This window comes from Kryptolebias marmoratus, linkage group LG2, assembly GCF_001649575.2.
Source record: "Kryptolebias marmoratus isolate JLee-2015 linkage group LG2, ASM164957v2, whole genome shotgun sequence".
NCBI lineage: Eukaryota > Metazoa > Chordata > Actinopteri > Cyprinodontiformes > Rivulidae > Kryptolebias > Kryptolebias marmoratus.
The window spans coordinates 33,304,864-33,322,290 of NC_051431.1; the positions used below are offsets into that span (position 1 = coordinate 33,304,864).

The window sequence follows — 17,427 nt, forward strand, 5'->3', positions numbered from 1 at the left end:
GGGGGGGGGGCTTGTTTTTACCAAGAAATGCTACAAAATGCTCAAGTTACATTTTCATATTAATCATCAATGTACATTTATGAACATGGATGTATTTAGATCGTTAACGTGAAGATTTGTCCATGAACAGATTCATCTGAATAAAAAGTCTCAAGACCAATCAAACACTGACAGTTTTCCATTGCCTGCCACCAAAAGCGAGAAGCGATGGTTTTGCCTGCGTCTGTAGATGCACTTTCACAAAGTAATCTACAACCGATTCACTTTTGGAGTCAACCCCATTCAAGATGGTTACCATAGCTAAGTGACCTGAGGAAATACAAAAAAAAACTGTTTTACTCATATTGAGCTCAAATTTGGTGGGGCAGTCATTGAGTATTGTCCCCAACACATACCCTGAGCGCTACACATTGCACAACATTTTTGCTTAAAATTTTGACATTAACTGTGTTAGCAAAATATCCCATGAACCAAAAAAATTAAATAAATTATCTGAAAGTTATCATTAGATATACATCTACAACTGATTCATTTTTAGAGTCAACCTAATTAGAGATGGCCACCCCAGCTAATTAATATGACTTGTGACATCTTGATCTCACAATATCAAAATGGTATTTTCTATGTTTGACCAAAATATCTATAACTTTGCTCCTCCTCATCATAAGATAATCCTAATCTAAAACTCCGGTATGAAAGATGATAGTTTAAAACTATTACTGTGAAAGATTCTATCAATCAACACTAAAATGTAGTGAAAAAGGAAATTAGGAAACACTTTCAGGACGTGAAATTATTATTCTTTATGTTGACCTGAGAAAACACTGGGACAGATGTTAGGATTTAAGTTTCTAAATTTATTTATATGTCTTCACAATTGCACTGCCAAGGGAGAGGAAGTAGTAACAAAGGGTAGTAAACATCTTGGGTATCCTCCCCAAATGTTGTCAACATTTCACCACTGATGGGCAGGAGGCCGATGGTGTGTAGTCATTTTGGTGTCCAACAGGATTTGTCCCCCTGTGCTTCATCGTAAGAGGAGTTGATCGGGCGTGTTGATCCATAGTGTCGTCGGTGGTTAAGGTCTCGAGGTTCTATGTTCCTGTGGTCTCCGTGGTTCTCTCTGCTCCTTGGCGGGGGCCAGTTATGTGTGTATGGAGCCTGATGTGTTGAGTAGCTCTGGTCGTGTTGGCAATACAAATTCCTCTCCATGGTCTGAGGTCTCATCCCTCCAAGGAGACGAGTCTCCTGTCCTCAGATTGGTCGTTGTAGCTGTTGTGGTCTGGCCTGTCTCTGTATTACAGGCTAGAAGTGTTCCGGCGAGGTGTGGGTCTCTTTGTCTTCATCTTGTCATTCGCTGTATGAGCTGTAGTGTAGAAGGTGCTGATCATGAAGAAGAGGAGGAGGAAGAGGGGGAGGAGGCCACCAGGAATGCCAGCACCTGGTCCGGTGTTTCTTGCTGCAGGTGTTTGCCCAAGTTTCTTTTTGCCCATTTCACAGAAATTTCAAAGCTGAGTACTGAGTACAGACTCAACTTCTTCGGAAGTGACCTCACTGGAATGTTCCTTTAATATTAGCAATGTAGTGTGGGCACAGTTGCACACATTTCCCTCTATTAGAGACATAATTTGGGTTATATGGTTTAATAACTGAAGCCATATTCTGTTGTAGTCTAAACAGAGTGGAGGGTAATCATCTGCTACAGCCACATTATGAAAACGATACACAGATTTAATCAATCTGTGCAAAGTTCTGGGATTATCAGACTTGTCTGTAAACTAGCAGGCTGTGCTGTTCATAGTTCTGTTGTAGTCCGTGGTTTCTGCTGGACCCTCCCCCTGCTTAATTGTTTCCTCTGCCTCAATTCTACTCCATTTCACATTGGTAAATCCCCCTTTGGTCAAGGAAGCGTAGGTGTGGGCGTGGCTCTGGGTCTGTGGGCTCAGTCCTGTTTGAGCACCTCGCAGCGGCGGTTATGTTCTGTTTCACCGAGGTGCAGCTGTACCCAGGATTTAACTTATTGTCCTTACCCAATTTAATATCTCAGCTTTTGATTTTATAGTCAAATTAACAAACCAGCAACTAATACCATATCACAACTCTGACTCATTGATTGCTATGTAAAACATCAACACTTAACATCCTTAATAAATAAATAAAAATCAACCTGAATGAGTATGATATAGAGATGTTGACACAGCTGTAAAACCTACTGAAACACTGCGCTGACATATTGGTACTGACTCCCTGGTGTTGGCTCATCCTGTTACTGAAGACTGAAGCAGCTGAATGAATTCGGAGGAAATGAAAGGTCCTGATGTCAACTTACAAAGTAAGAAAGTAGATTATTTTCCAGTGACCAATGGGGCAGACAGAGAGAGAACAAAACAACAAGCAGCAGTGTGTTTGGAGAGCTTGAAGCTCATTCAGAGGTACCTGCACCTGTACAACAACTGCTTCCACATCTACCTCCGACTGCACACTTGTCTGCAGTCTGCAGTCTGCCGTCTGCAGTCTGCAGTCTGCAGTCTGCCATGACAAGAAACTAAATGAGTTAGAAAGCAAAGGACGGTGACAACCTACTACTACTATTATTATTATTAATAGTACCTTTTTGGTAAAAAAAAAGAAACCCACAAAAGTAACTAATAAATAATATGACATGAAAGTAACAAAAGACTAAACATTTCTAAAAACCAACTAGTGAAAATCAAACTAATGAAACTGATCTTGATACAACAGATGGTACGTCTAAAAAATCCAAACTAGTCTGTCCACAGGGACGTGTTAATCTAAGGTGTGTCTTATAATCAACATCACAGGTGTCTTCAGTCTTATAATCAGTCAATTTGACTGTTAAAGTGGGAAAAGTAGTCACAGGGCTGTTTGGTATCGTGGTGTGTAACACACTGGACATGGAGCACAGAAAGCTGAGGACAGAGTTGTTTTAGGAGCTGAGAAAGAAACTTATTGACCTCATGTTAAAGGTAAAGACTTAAGACCATCTCCAAGCAGCTTGTTGTTCCTGTGACTCTAGCTGCTCAGATTAGTCAGATGTTTAACATCTACAGGATGGAGACAACCTGCCTGGATGTGGCTGATGATAAATTGAATAGACAGATAACACAAAAGGTAACCAAAGAACACAGAACAACCTCCATAGAGATTAGAGATGAATTGCAAGGTCAAGAAGGAAGCTTTAAACCAGGGACAGGTGGAGCAGTCTGCTCACCTGTGGCCAGGTGCAGGAGTCTCAGAGACAGCTACAGAAATCACTTGATTGCAGTGATTGACTCAAAATGGTTTGGCAACAAATCATTAAATTAAAAGGTACTATCCTTTTTGTCAAGGACAGTTTTATTTATTTATTAATAATTCTGCTGCACCACAATTCAAAAGTAAGAATATGATTTTTTGGCATTTTATTTTTTTAATTACTTTTGCCAGTTTCAAGTTATTCTAATGACCTTGGTGGGTTTTTCTTTCTTAAACAAAAAGGTAAAACACTTGTCAGTACATCTCCATATACTCTACTATGAGTTGTATAAAATAATACTTGAGCTCAGCTTATTTCAAGACATTTTCTTTTAAACTGACGTCCTCATTTTGTGGCTAATTAATTTAATGTGTTTAAGTGACTAAAACCATTGAACCAGAGAAAGAACTGGTTCAGGAACCATTTTTCAGTAAAAGGGGACTTTTTTATGGAGAGCCATTTCGGCCAAAATTAAATAAATAAAAAAATGGGTAAATAAATTTAAAAATGGGTAAAATAACTAAATAAATGAGTAAAATAACTAAATAAATGAGTAAAAAAACATTTATTTATTTTTCATTTATCCCTTTATTCATTTTCCCAATTTTACTTTTACTATTTTTCATTAATCCAATTTTCCAGATTTTTCCAGAGTGAGGGACGAAGAATTGGAAAATGAGAATTGGAAAAGTGTATGTGATAAAAAAGAAAATAAGGAAATACTAAATGAATAAAAGGAATTGGAAAATGGGAAGATAATCAATTTTTCAATAAAAGGGTAAATGAAAAATAGGTAAAGTAAAATTGGGAAAATTAATAAAGGGATAAATGAAAAATAAATAAATGTTTTTTTTACTTATTTATTGATTTATTTTACTCATTTATTTAGTTATTTTACCCATTTTTTTATTTATTTAATTTTGGCCGAAATGGCTCTCCATACTTTTTAAAGGTACCTTGAGTCTTTATAAGTTTAATAAAACTTATCAAGAAAATAATTTAGAACTAAAAAAAATGTGCATATCTGTGTAAACCTTAATTTAGAGATAAATAATTGTTGGCCTTTTTGTAATATTTTGTAATTCTCTGTCAGCACACTGATTTAAAGCTGAAGCAGATTGGATCTCCCCTTCAACTCTGCCAGGAAATGATTCAGTTCACCAAGTTACTGTGCTTCAAACAGAGCAGGATAAATGAGAAACTAAGACCTACCTGGACAACTCTATATACTACCTTCAACCTTCAAGAGAAAAGAATTTACTACAGGAGTCATTTTAGACCGAACCAGTGTTAGTTCCATGTTAAAAATACATTTTAAAAGCAGCTGAAACCACAAATGTATTCATTCAAAACAAAATGTAACTTTAAAAAAAGCTGACAGTATCTCTTAGAGAAACTGGGACCAGAAAATTCAGATACCAAACACTGACTGAGGTTCAGCAGATAAACAGGTCCTGACCGTACCTGCCGAAGGCGCCGTACGTGTTGACGATGCGCAGCGGGTCGAAGGAGGTGTTCATCATCTGCCTGGAACTCCACAGGTTCATCACCACAGGGATGCTCAGGTAACCGATGACAACAGCCAAAGAAACGTTCATCACCCGACGAATCAACATACCTAACACACACATACACACAAATAAGCTTAAGCGTTGGACATTTTGTGCATCGGAAATTCACATTTTGCTCAAATTTTCCAATTAAAAAGAGTAAAAAATGTAATTAATCAATACATCTACCAGTGATTTACTTTTTCAACCTGATTTAAGATGGCTGCCACAGCTAACTGACCTTAGAAACACAAAAATGGCTAACTCACTTTTACAAATACTAGCTACAAATGAGTCATTCACAACACACACAAGTTCAACACATTGCACAATATCTTTGCTTAAAACTTGAGCATTAACTGTGAAAGTCAACCATGTTTGTCTGTTAGCAAAATATCTCATGAACCACAAACTGGATTTTATTGAGATTTTGAAAGTATTTACTGGATTTACCTTTACAGCTGATTAACACTGGCAGTTAAACCAATTCAAGATGGCTGCCACAGCTTTCCAACCTTAGCAAACTCATCAATGTCTGTTACTGAGTTAAGATTTGAGGTGGTAGTAGCTGAGAGTCACGCACAACATCCTCTAAGTGTGAGATTGAATAACCAAATCAGGTACAACTCCATCACTTCTCAACATAAAACGATCTTAGTGTAAAACTCTGGCATGAAAGGCAGCAGGAAGAAATGCTCGGCCTCTAATTTGTTCCTGGAATCCTTTCCTGACCGGTAGTTTCTGTTTCCCTACACCCCGCAGTGTGGTGGGGTCAGATGCTGGAAATCTAACGGTTTACTTTGAAATCAAATGAAAAAGTTGAATCAGACTGGAGAAAGTTCAAGTCTCAGATCCTAGAGTCAAGTTTAGAGTGTGAACACCTTTGGTGGGTTTGGGGGAGCGTCCGGCTGCGTGCTCCTTCTGCATCTCCAGCACAGCCTTTTCAGCTACGGACCCACGGCCAAACAGGAAACCCAGAGCTGCATCGTCAAAGCAGGACAAACTGGGAACAATTGTGAGCCAGTTTAGAAAACTGAGGTTCCCGCTCACTATCAGGACCACCTGCAGGCCGGCAGAGGCAGCATCAGAACGTTTCACCGTTTGCCACCGGTTAACTTGCTGCATCAGGGTTTGTTTCGTTCTTCCAGTTACCTGGAAAACAATCTGAAGGGCTCCGTTCACCATGCACATCCGCCTGCCCAGGAAGGTGAAGAAAGGGGCGATGAGCTCGATGAAGTGGTTGGACAACGTCTCGAAGCGATGGAACCACCATGGAGAGCGATGCATGTAGTAGGACATGGGGTTCGGAACTGGCTGAGTCTGGTATAAAACAAAAACAAAAAAAAAAAAAAAAAAAAAGAGAGATGTTGCAACATATTCAGGAGATTTCATTTACTGATGTCTATTTGAATTTATCCAGGGATAACAAAACCATTTTCTGAACAGAACACTGCTGCATTTGTTTTTCTTTCTCTGAGTGGGATCAGCTGTAATTTATGATGCCACACTTTAGGGAAAAGACTTAATAAAGTTGAAACTTTATTTAGTTGGAGACCTGCAGGAGGACAGGAGGAGACCTGAAGTTCCTCTGCAGGTCTCCTCCTGTCCAATGAGAGTACGGAGAACAAAGCAGGAAATCAGGCCTGATCCCATAATACACTGTGATGGAGCTAACAGAATGAAAAACAGAAATGATTAAACAACACACACCTCGTAGTGATAGTCCATGCAGGTGAGGTCTGTCCAGCACTTGTCACCTCGGATTTTAATAAGACCCTGAAAACAAAACATGTAACATCTACAGTAAACTAAAGAGAAACAACCACTTGAACTGTTGGACTTCATGAACTTGTATAATTCCATCCCAGTTCAGGTTTACCAGGTCCTTCCAGCAGCCTCCCCCCCTCTCTTTACCCAGATATCCTATGCCCCTTTTCCATCGGCTCTAAAGGTCCCGGCTCCACTCTACTCGGCTTGCTTTGCGCGCGTTTCCACCGGTATTTTTTCAAGGTCGGTCCCTGGTTTTTTGGTCCCTGCTTCGGAGTCGGGCCAGCCAGGCCGGCCCTGCTTCGTGAGCGGCGCCAGCTTAGCTCCTGTTCACTCATTGGTCGTGGGTGTGACCAGATCCGAGCATAAAGAGCGAAGGTAGGAATATAAACAACAGCGTTAGCTTACCCTGCAACGTTTATGCCCTCTGTTCCCCCCCCCCCCGCAACACAAGGAGAGGCGTTCCTCTGCTACCAACCAAACTGGCCAGTGGAGACACGATGCATTCTTTATAGAGCTGAGCCGAGTAGAGCGGAGTGGGACTTCTGAAATAGAGCCAGTGGAAAAGGGGCACAAGTCACAGGGCTGCAGGTCTGATAACATGATCATCAACCTTTGACCTAAGGTGTCCTAGTAAAAGGTTCACTTATGGATCACCTTATGCTTGATACAGAAAAATAATAAGAGAAAAAATAAATAGAGGTAAAAACTTGTTATAAATCATTTTAAACCATCAAAAGTCACCGAGTGTGTAAGGAGGGCGGAGCTGGAAGCTGGAAGCTGCACACAGCTGGGCTTCATGGAAGAGAGGCAGCAAAAAGACACTGATTTAAAAAAAAAAGAAAAGCTGGACTGTTTGGAAGGTTCTGTGGTCAGAAGTGACTACCACCTCTCATCATGCTGAGAACACCACCCTTAAAGCAAAGCATGGTTGTGGCAGCATCATGCTGTGGGGATGGTTTTCAGCAGCAGGGACTGAGAGACTAGTCAGAGTTAAGGGAAAGATAAATGGCACGAAAAATACTTGAGTCTTCAAAAGATTTGAGACACTTTTGGGAGTTTGGGAGGCTGAAGCATTTTTTCATTTGAGATTGTTTTTAGAATTATTTAAAACTAGATTTTTCTTCGATTTAACGTCATGATTTTTTGTAAGATAATTGCTTTTAATCAAATAAAAAATCCCATTAAATTCCAGGATAAAAGAAGGAGGAATCCATCCAGAAGCCACTGTATATCAGGGAATTAAGGTGTTTATGAAAGATTCGTTTTTTTAAACTGTCTCTGTACTCACGGCTCCCAGCATGATGCGAACAATGAGCCACCTGAAGGTCCAGATGCAGATCAGGGAAGGGGGGCAGTGGCGAGGAACCAGGGACAGAGTCCAGACTGGACACAAGAAAATGGCTAGAAAGCCCGTCTCCAACAGCTGGCTCTCCCAACCTGCACGAATAATCCCAAGATCATTCAGAAAGAGAGTTTTCTACATTGATGTTCAGGACAGAAAAGCAAACACAGAGAGATAATAACTCATTTTCAGCAGAATAAAGTCTGTTAACTGATGCTGGAAACCTAACCTGCTCCAGAACAGCTCAAGTAGCCAGATTAGACATCACACATATTTATGCATCATCTCAACTAATTAATGCGTTGGAAAAAAAAAAAATAGTAAAAAACCGTTGCTTGTGTGTAACAACAGGAGACTCCCCTTTCTTCTATCTCTGTTCAAGTCACACCAATAAATCAACAACCACTAATGTATAAGAGATATGGTGGGTTGAAAAAGTATTAGTCCTCTTGGCATTCTTTGGATTTAGTTGCCTTACAACCTGGAATTAAGGGTGGCACAGTGGTGCAGTGGTTAGAGCTGCTGCCTCCCAGCAAGAAGGTTGCAGGATTGCATCTCGGCCTGGGGCCTTTCTGGGTGGAGTTTGCATGTTCTCCCTGTGTTCACGTGGGTTTACTCCGGGTACTCTGGGTACTCCGGTTTCCTCCCACAGACCAAAAACATGCATGTTAGGTTAACTGATGACTTAAATTGTCCCTAGGTGTGAGTGAGAGTGTGAATGGTTGTTTGTCTCGTTTGTCTCTATGTGTCCCTGTGATGGACTTGCGACCTGTCCAGGGTGTCCCTCGCCTCTCGCACAGTGACTGCTGGGGACAGGCACCAGCTCCCTGTGACCCGGAATGGAGAAAGAAAGAAGATGGATGGATGGATGGATGGATGGATGGATGGATGGATGGATGGATGGACGGACAACCTGGAATTTGATTGGACTTTTAAATTTTCAAAAATACATCAGATTATTTCAGTTAAATGGGGAAAAAGCTTAAATAGTTAAAGAAATAAATATAAAAGTGAATACGGGTATGTACTTGTGTAGAGCCATGTTTAGCAGTCTCTTCATGTCCATCTCCATGATCATCTTTTCCCATCTAACCTGGACTATTTGTCCATTCCTCATGACCAAACTGCTGGTTAGATGGGTGCTGATCAAAGAGGTGTTTCCCATAATTAATATTCCTATTTTGGATCTGCTAATTTGTCTCTAATGAATGTTATGTTATGCACCACAGAGCTTTAAGGTTGCTGTAATTAAACCTTTACTTAAGAAACCAGACCTTGATTCAGAACTTCAGGCCAATTATAGACATGTATTTAATCTCACATAATTCTCAAAGATTCTTGAGAAAATAGCTGCAAATCAATTGTGTGAACATCTGGGCAGAAATAATCTGTTTGAGGAGTTTCAGTCAGGGTTGAGAGCTCATCACAGCACAGAAACAGCACTGCTGGAAGTTACTAATGATATTCTCATGGCCTCAGACAGTGGACATGTGTCCATACTTGTCCTGTTAGATATCAGTGCTGCATTTGATACAACTCATCACAATATTCTATTACAGAGACATGAACATGAGATTGGGATTACAGGAACAGCTCTAAAATGGTTTAAATCATATTTATCTGATAGATTCCAGTTTGTTCATGATAATAAGGAAGCTTCTTCATAAACCAGAGTTAGTCATGGAGTTCCTCAGGGTTCAGTGCTTGGACCAATACTCTTTACTCTATATATGCTTCCATTAGGGAAAGGTAATAGACAACACAGGATCAATTTTCATTGTTATGCTGATGATACTCTGTTATATTTATCCACAAAACAACTGGTCCATACATTTATCAAGTCTAGGCTGGACTGCTGGAATTCTTATTATCTGGGTGTCTTTTAAAAGTCAAATTGATCCAAATTGCTGCTGCCAGAGTTCTGGTGAGAGTCAGGAGGAGAGATCATATTTCTACAGTTTTAGCTTCTCTCCATTGGCTCCCTGTTAAATTCAGAATAGAATTTAAAATCTTAACTCTAACATATGAAGCTCCCAACAACCAAGTTCCATTTTATATTAAAGATCTTATTGTTCCATATTTTCCTAACAGAGACCTTCACACTCCAGCTGCAGGTTCACTTACCAACTTCCAGTTTCTGTCTGTGAGGCTGACACCCTGTCTACTTTTAAGACTTTCCTTTTTGATCAGTCCTATAGTTCGGGTTGGTTTGGGTTTCCTGAGCTCTCCCTTAGTTCTGCTGCTATAGGCTCAGACTGCTGGAGGACAAACTGACCACATGTCCTCTCTCTGCTGCTGGCTTTACTCGCTCTACTGTAATTATTTCTATCATTAACCCTTTGAGGACTACGGGAGCGCCGGCGCTTCCATTTGCATACATATTTTTAAATGCCGGTAGAATTCGAACCACGTAAGGTAGAGCAATAATTTGTTTTGCATATAAAACCGTAAGAATTGCACTTCCTTTTCCTTTTTTCAACATGCCCCCTGAATTGCTGTGTGTGTGTGCAGACGAGTTCACAGATTTATAGTAAAAAGGATTAGCCCAAATATGCTAGGCAAACATGACGTGGCATCCATCCCTATATTTGTAGATCAGCTCAGGTCTGGCCAATCACATCCTGTGTTGGATCTGTTATTCTGACGTTGACAGCATAAAATATCGCGAGATTTCATCAAATCTCATCAGACTCCATTTGAGTTTTCCTAGGATTTTTCTTCCTGCAATATTATTCATGCGAGCACTATTCGGCTCACCTTTTGCTAGCAAACAGACTCAATATTTTTCACAACTTTTTTTAGAAACACGGAATTTGTCACATGACAAATAATTTATGGAAAGACACGGAGTCAGATTTTGGCGTTGGAGCTCGTCATGGCGGTAGATGGCGCTAATGAAGAGGGCGATTCTTCAGACCCCGATACCGCTGACAGTGACGAGGAAGCGGACTTCATTGACGGGATCGATCAACTTTACGAGATGTAAGTGGGCTCTCTCTCTCTCTCTCTCTCTCTCTCTCTCTCTCTCTATATATATATATATATATATATATATATATATATATATATATATATATTTATTAGACAAAACGTGACTGAAAAATCTAACTAATCTGTAATGTTACGTCTGTGTGCAGTACTTGTGATGGCGTGGAGGAAAAAGAGGACGAGCTGAATGAGGATGATGATGATGAAGATGACAATGACAATGTGGTGGTGGATGCAAGTAGAGGAAGAAAAAGAAGTCGGGAGGGTCCAGCAAATAAAAGGAAATGCAAAAGGTCAGAAATTCATGCCAGTACTCAAGTCAGCTGGAAAACAGAGAAGGAGCCTGATAATTTGCCACACCCCCCACTCCATTTCCATCCAAAGAGAAAACCAGGTGTTCAGCCGCCCCTTTCAAATATTGACATTCCTTCTCCATCAGAGCTTTTCAAATTGTATTTTGACCAGGCTGCCATAAAAACAATCTGTGCAAACACCAACAAAAATGCAGCAAAAAATTTAGCTGCTGGAAAACAATTTAGATGGACTGATGTCACAGCTGATAAAATCTATGAGTATATTGGGCTTACTCTGTACATGGGACTGATGAAACGACCACAAATGAAAGATTTTTGGAGAACCACCACTGCATTTCAGCTTTCATATCCAGGGAAAGTAATGTCCAGAGATTGTTTCCTCAAAATCAATGCTAATATCCACATGAGTGACCCAAACGATGACACAGTAAATGACAAAAAAAAGGGACACCTGAATATGACCCTCTGCACAGACTGCGCCCCTGTACGACAGTTTGAAGGTTGCCTGCAAAGCTGTGTACCACCTCCGGCAAAATCTGTGTGTGGATGAAAGGATGGTAGCCACTAAAGCCAAGATTGGGCTGAAGCAATACATGAAAAATAAACCGACAAAGTGGGGGATCAAACTTTTTGTGTTGTCTGACACCACAGGCTACACTATAGATTTTCAGATTTATACTGGGAGGTCCACTCAAAAATCTGGAAAGGGGCTGTCCTTTGACGCTGTGATGTCACTCATCAACAAAGAGTATCTTGGATCTGGATATCACATTTACTGTGATAACTTCTATACCAGCCCAGCACTGTTTTGTCACCTTCACAAGCTTCGGTTTGGAGCATGTGGGACGTTCAGAAGTACAAGAGTTGGTGTCCCAAAGACAAACAAGAATGCCCTGACCAAAAAATCACCACAAGGGTCTATCAGATGGCTCAGAGAGGGACCTCTCATTTTTATCAAATGGATGGACACGAGGGAGGTCAGTGTGTGTTCCACCCTGCACACGGCCTTTTCAGGAGACGCAGTCAGACGAGTGGTCAAGGCTGGAGGACAACATCAAGTCTTGGAGGTTCCAGTGCCACCAGCTGTGAAAGATTACAACCGCTTCATGGGGGGAGTGGACTTGTCCGACCAGCTGATTGGCTCCTACACTTCATGGCGGAAGTGCAAAAAATGGTACAAGACGGTCGTGCACCATTTTATTGATATAGCTGTGACAAACAGCTATCTGATACACAAAGAGCTGTGTGCACAGCTGGAGCAGCAGGCTCTGACACACCAGGCCTTCCAGGAGCAACTGACAATAGAGCTTTGTGGAGAAGTGCCACAAGCAGCTCCGACTACCAGCTATCAGCACCTGCCTGTTGCAATTGTTGAGGGGGCATCCGGTGAAGACAAAGCAACAAAGGGGCGAAGAAAGTGCAAGCTTTGTGGAAAATGCACTCCGTTCATGTGTAAAGCTTGCAAACTTCCTCTCTGTGTTATTGTGGACAGGAACTGCCCCAATGACTTCCACAGCTCCAGTGGGCATGCTAAAAAATAAAGTCCTTGCTCTCATCATGACATTTTGTCATGTGGACAGATAATGTAAATAGTTTTTTTGTGTGATTTATGCAAACAATGAGCAATATACAGTGACTGACACACTTTCATTTCAATGTTTGTATTTTACTGTTGATGCACAATGTGCAATGGTTCTTGGGCACATATTTATTCTGATTGCACTGATAAAAGGATTTCTTTTTTTCCCGTTTTTTTTGTTTTTATAAAATTGTCTGTAACTCTGAAACGAAGCTTTGAAAAAACTCCAAATAAATTGTGTTTGGTTTAGAAGGCTTGTGTGCAACTTTTTTGTATTGACAGTTTTGAGAAATAAAGTTAGGAAACTTTTCATATTTACAAAAATATGTCAAATAATTATAAAACGAATGGAGTTCCTGTGATTGTTTTTGCACATTTAAGCATTTTAATTAGTTGTTATGGACTAATGGCATACAAACTTGGAAAATAAGGATTATAAGGATTTTATTGATGTAAAGAACATTGGAATGCTCCTAACTAACACTAACTCTGCAGCATCCAAAAATGTAAAAAGATGCTCATGCGGACCTTTATAATGGTAGTCCTCAAAGGGTTAATGTGTTTTTTCTTTGTCTTTTTTCCAATAGAAACTACACCTGGACCAGTTATTCTGTTTGTATGTGACTAGTTCACTAACTGGCTTTTTAGAATGTATGTGAATGTTTTTGTACAGTGCTCTGAGACGACTTTCATTGGGAATTGGTGCTAAATAAATATAAGGTTTCTTTACGGTTTATTCATATTTCCCTTCAATTAAATTTAAGGCTCAACTTAAACACAGAATGTTAGAAAATTAACATATTTACAAAAATTTTACTTCGTGGACTGAATCCTTTTTTGTTCCTCATATAATATAAAAGCTTGGATTGCATTTGAATCGTTTTTGTGTGCACAAAAATAGGCAAGGCGCACATTATTTTGTCTGTTTTGTACACACCTCAGCATCCACCCCCACGTTTGGGATTTAATCTGCTGGAGGACACAGTAGAAAAGCAGACAGGAGCATTTGGACTAGTTTTTAAAAAGTTTTAATTTACCATCGGTGTGGATTTTAGATCTGAACATGTTTTCTGTCAGAGGAGAGCTCCCCTACTGTCAAAGTACAGCTGATATGGGTTCCACAACAAGTCTGTTGCAATAACGAGAGTTAATATGAACATGTTTAAAATTCTATTGACTGAAACTTACAGGAGGAATTTAGGAAACCCATGAATGGTTCCACTTTTTCTAGAAAGTCCCTCATGAATGCTGTTCGTAAACTAGTCTCCAACAGCCGCAGCCCAGTGACATTCATAGTTTAAGGAAATACAAACTCCTGCCTTGCACGTTTCTCCATCTCTTCTCTTGCAGGAGGGAAACAAGGGAAGCCCTGGTGGAGTTAGTCTGAAGTTCACTTACCAAAAGAGTACCTAGAAAGAGAAAACAAAAGGGTACAAAAATATTAGAGATAAAATAAGTTTATTTAGCTTCATGAGATAGCTAACAAAAAAAAAACATTTTCTTCTGAAAACACCTGGAGCTGAAATGGAACTCTAGTTGATTTATTGGTGGGCGTGGCTTTAAAAAGAACCAGCTCCGCCCACATCAAGGCTGGGGCTGCCAGGGTTGGCTGGCTGACTGGTCCCTCCAGGATTTTGGGGATCTACAAAATTGACCCCATGACTGATAGAAAGAAAACAAAGCTCCCTTGCTGGTCATTCAAACTTCCAGCCAGGTCACAGCCCAGCTGTTCCCAGGAAGGTTTTACAGTAGAAAAGTGTCGACAAATAACAAGAGCGTTCAAACTCAGTGTTTTGCTTCTTTTACGTAACATTTCAGAAAAGTGGCTTGCACAGATTTCAGTGATTTTCTGGTACAGGACACGTTTTAATCCTGCAGGCTTAGATTCCAGGAAGTGATAATGCGCAGGGGGTGTAGGTGATTGGTCAAATTACTGCATACAATAAGAACCGATTTTGCAGGGATTGGTTGAATCTGTGTTAGTAGCATCAGATTTCCTGAAGGGACTGGTTGACTGCTGCTGGTCTGTGGCTCCCTCCTTAGACCGCAGTCTGGAGTCATGTCACTTTGTTAATGATTATGTTCATTAATTGGCTTTAGGAGTTACCAGCAGTCCTGTTTTCAGGTTTAGTTTGAAGACTGTAGGTTCAGGGGATTGGCTGCCTGGCTGGTCCGAGGCTCCCAACTTCCTTGAATATTATTTTTACAAAAATATGTTTAAAACGACTCCATATGTTGTGTCCTTTGAGTCATTCTTTAACACGGAGCATATCAGGGGTTTGGTGGTCTCTCCAACACAGGAGGGGGGTTCAGCTGGGTGGAATCTGTAGTTTCATACATACTTCTGAATAGTTTTCTTTGTTATGTAGGCTTTCAAAATGGCTGAGTTTTAGGTCTAACAAAACTTCAACAATGTTAAGATAATACATATTTAGAAAGAAATTACAAGCAGCTATTCCTCTGAATTTAAAAAATCAAGCCAAAAAAATAATGTTGCTTGTTTTTCTTTTCTTTATAACATTATTTAATTTGGCTGACATAATGTTACATTTACGAAAATTGTTGCAGGTTTTGTTTCCCTGATCACACAGTTCAGCTTCAACCGAACCAAAGTTCAAACATCATTTCTTTAGCTAATAAACCAGCCACTGGGCACAAACTCACCACAGCTGTCCCACGTTGACCAGGGAGTGGTAAAGCACCCACAGTGTGACCATGATCAACATGTTAGCCGTTCCAGTCACCAGGACAAACCCAGACAATGCCATTCCCACCAGAGCCATGCCGTCCAGGTTGGCGTCCATCTGGCTCCAGTCCAAGAACCAGAGGACGGAGGGTGTGTACGCCAAGGCGGCCATGCCGATCTTTCCCCCCACGTAGCGCTTGACACTGTTCAGGTAGTTCTTACAGGGCGTCAGGCCATTCTCACCAATCAGCTGCTTGTTCTGATTGTAAGCAACACCGAAGGCAACAACTACGAGACAGAAGGAGACAAAGGTGCAAATAATGTCATCTGTGGCTTATTTTACTGAACATATGGCAACATCAATTTCTTTAAATCTTAAGCAATGTCCAAGTCTTTATTTATTGAAAATAAAAAATTCTTTGTTTGCAGAGGAAGCCATTTACATCAAATGAAAAAAACAACAACTTTAAAGCCATAACAGCTGTCAAAATGTGCAATTTTTCTGGGTTTTTGATTTAAATTGTTTTGCTTCTAATACAATTTTTAGATCATTAAATGATTGTTTGGGGTTTTTTGCAAAGATTCCATTAGAAAACAGCCAATATTCCTCCCCTTTGTTTAAAAATCTGGGGATCATTTTACTGACACATTATCCATCGTCCACGAGGACTGTCCGAAGTGTACTCATCAATGATCAATTGTAAACAAATGACTGGTAACTGTTGGCAACAAAACCTGACTCAGTTGATTTCACGCATTTATTACAAATATTGTGGTAGACGTTTGGTAGTGAATGATGTGCATTTAGTGGTTGTTTTTCATCATAGATGACACACATATTCAAAATATTTCACTCAAAACCATTGATAAACTGTATTTTGACAGCTATTGTGTCTTTAAACGGAGGAGGGCTCCCAGATTTCAGCTCCCCGGTCAATTTCCCAATAATTCACACCTTCATGCATGTGAGCAGAAACAGGCAAAGACCCTGATGACCCTCAGGAGGGAGATTAATCAGCATGAGAAATGGGGCACCTTGTTTAAACCTTTCGGATGTGCCCCGTCCTAACCTCTGACCAACCTCTGACCCGATGACCCGATGACCCGATGACCCTGTTTCTACCTCAGCATCTCGTGCTGTGAACTACCCCGGCTCTGGAACTCAAACTGTCCCTTCAGAGCTCTCAGTTAGCATGTTGTGGAATGCGGCGCCTGAAAACATTTCGAAAAGCTGGCGAGACAGGGTGGAGACAAAAACAGAGGACAGCTCTGTCCCCCTGAACAAACTCACAGTAGATGAAGGAGACGGAGCGCAGCAGCACGATCCTCGTGAGCCAGTAAGTCCCGGGCCGGAAGGACACGCGCTGCTGTCCTGTCTCTCTGTCTCTGCTGCTGGGGACACGCTCCGTCTCTGTCCTCCGGCTGTCCACATGTCTTTTCCTCACCGAGCTTTCTGAACAGCCACTGCTTGCCGCCATGTTTACGGAGCTCGTGGGTCACGTGACAATGTGAAAACTGACCCCGGAAGCATCTCTTCTTCTTCTTCTGTGATGTTTTATGGCGGTTGACAAACAACGGAAGGTGTGCATTACCGCCACCTACTGATATGGAGTGTGGTTCGTGATGGTCTATATATCTATTTATATATCCATCCATCCATCTTCTTTCTTTCTCCATTCCGGGTCACAGGGAGCTGGTGCCTGTCCCCAGCAGTCACTGTGCGAGAGGCGAGGGACACCCTGGACAGGTCGCAAGTCCATCACAGGGACACATAGAGACAAACGAGACAAACAACCATTCACACTCTCACTCACACCTAGGGACAATTTAAGTCATCAGTTAACCTAACATGCATGTTTTTGGTCTGTGGGAGGAAACCGGAGTACCCAGAGTACCCGGAGTAAACCCACGTGAACACAGGGAGAACATGCAAACTCCACCC

At 40.9% G+C, this 17,427-nt stretch overlaps 1 protein-coding gene across 5 annotated transcripts in view; it reads right to left on the reverse strand.

The window, feature by feature from the left end:
• The window catches only part of lmf1 (lipase maturation factor 1), a 22,269-nt gene extending 5,268 nt beyond the window's left edge, over nt 1–17,001 (reverse strand). For 2 of the 5 annotated variants that reach the window (XR_005234012.1, XM_037979388.1), the window contains exons 1-8: nt 16,777–17,001; nt 15,464–15,773; nt 14,198–14,208; nt 7,865–8,013; nt 6,517–6,582; nt 5,959–6,126; nt 5,688–5,868; nt 4,721–4,874 (exon numbers count right to left, since the gene is read on the reverse strand). Coding sequence is in view for 4 of the 5 variants with exons in the window: in XM_037979388.1 (XP_037835316.1) it covers nt 4,721–4,874; nt 5,688–5,868; nt 5,959–6,126; nt 6,517–6,582; nt 7,865–8,013; nt 14,198–14,208; nt 15,464–15,773; nt 16,777–16,963 (1,226 nt within the window). In the remaining variant the exon portion in view is untranslated. Of the gene's footprint in view, nt 1–4,720; nt 4,875–5,687; nt 5,869–5,958; nt 6,127–6,516; nt 6,583–7,864; nt 8,014–14,118; nt 14,209–15,463; nt 15,774–16,776 lie in introns of those variants that run through there. The other 3 variants (XM_025003077.2, XM_017441966.3, XM_025003078.1) reach the window with 2 other exon arrangements.
• Between the last annotated feature and the right edge of the window lie 426 nt (nt 17,002–17,427).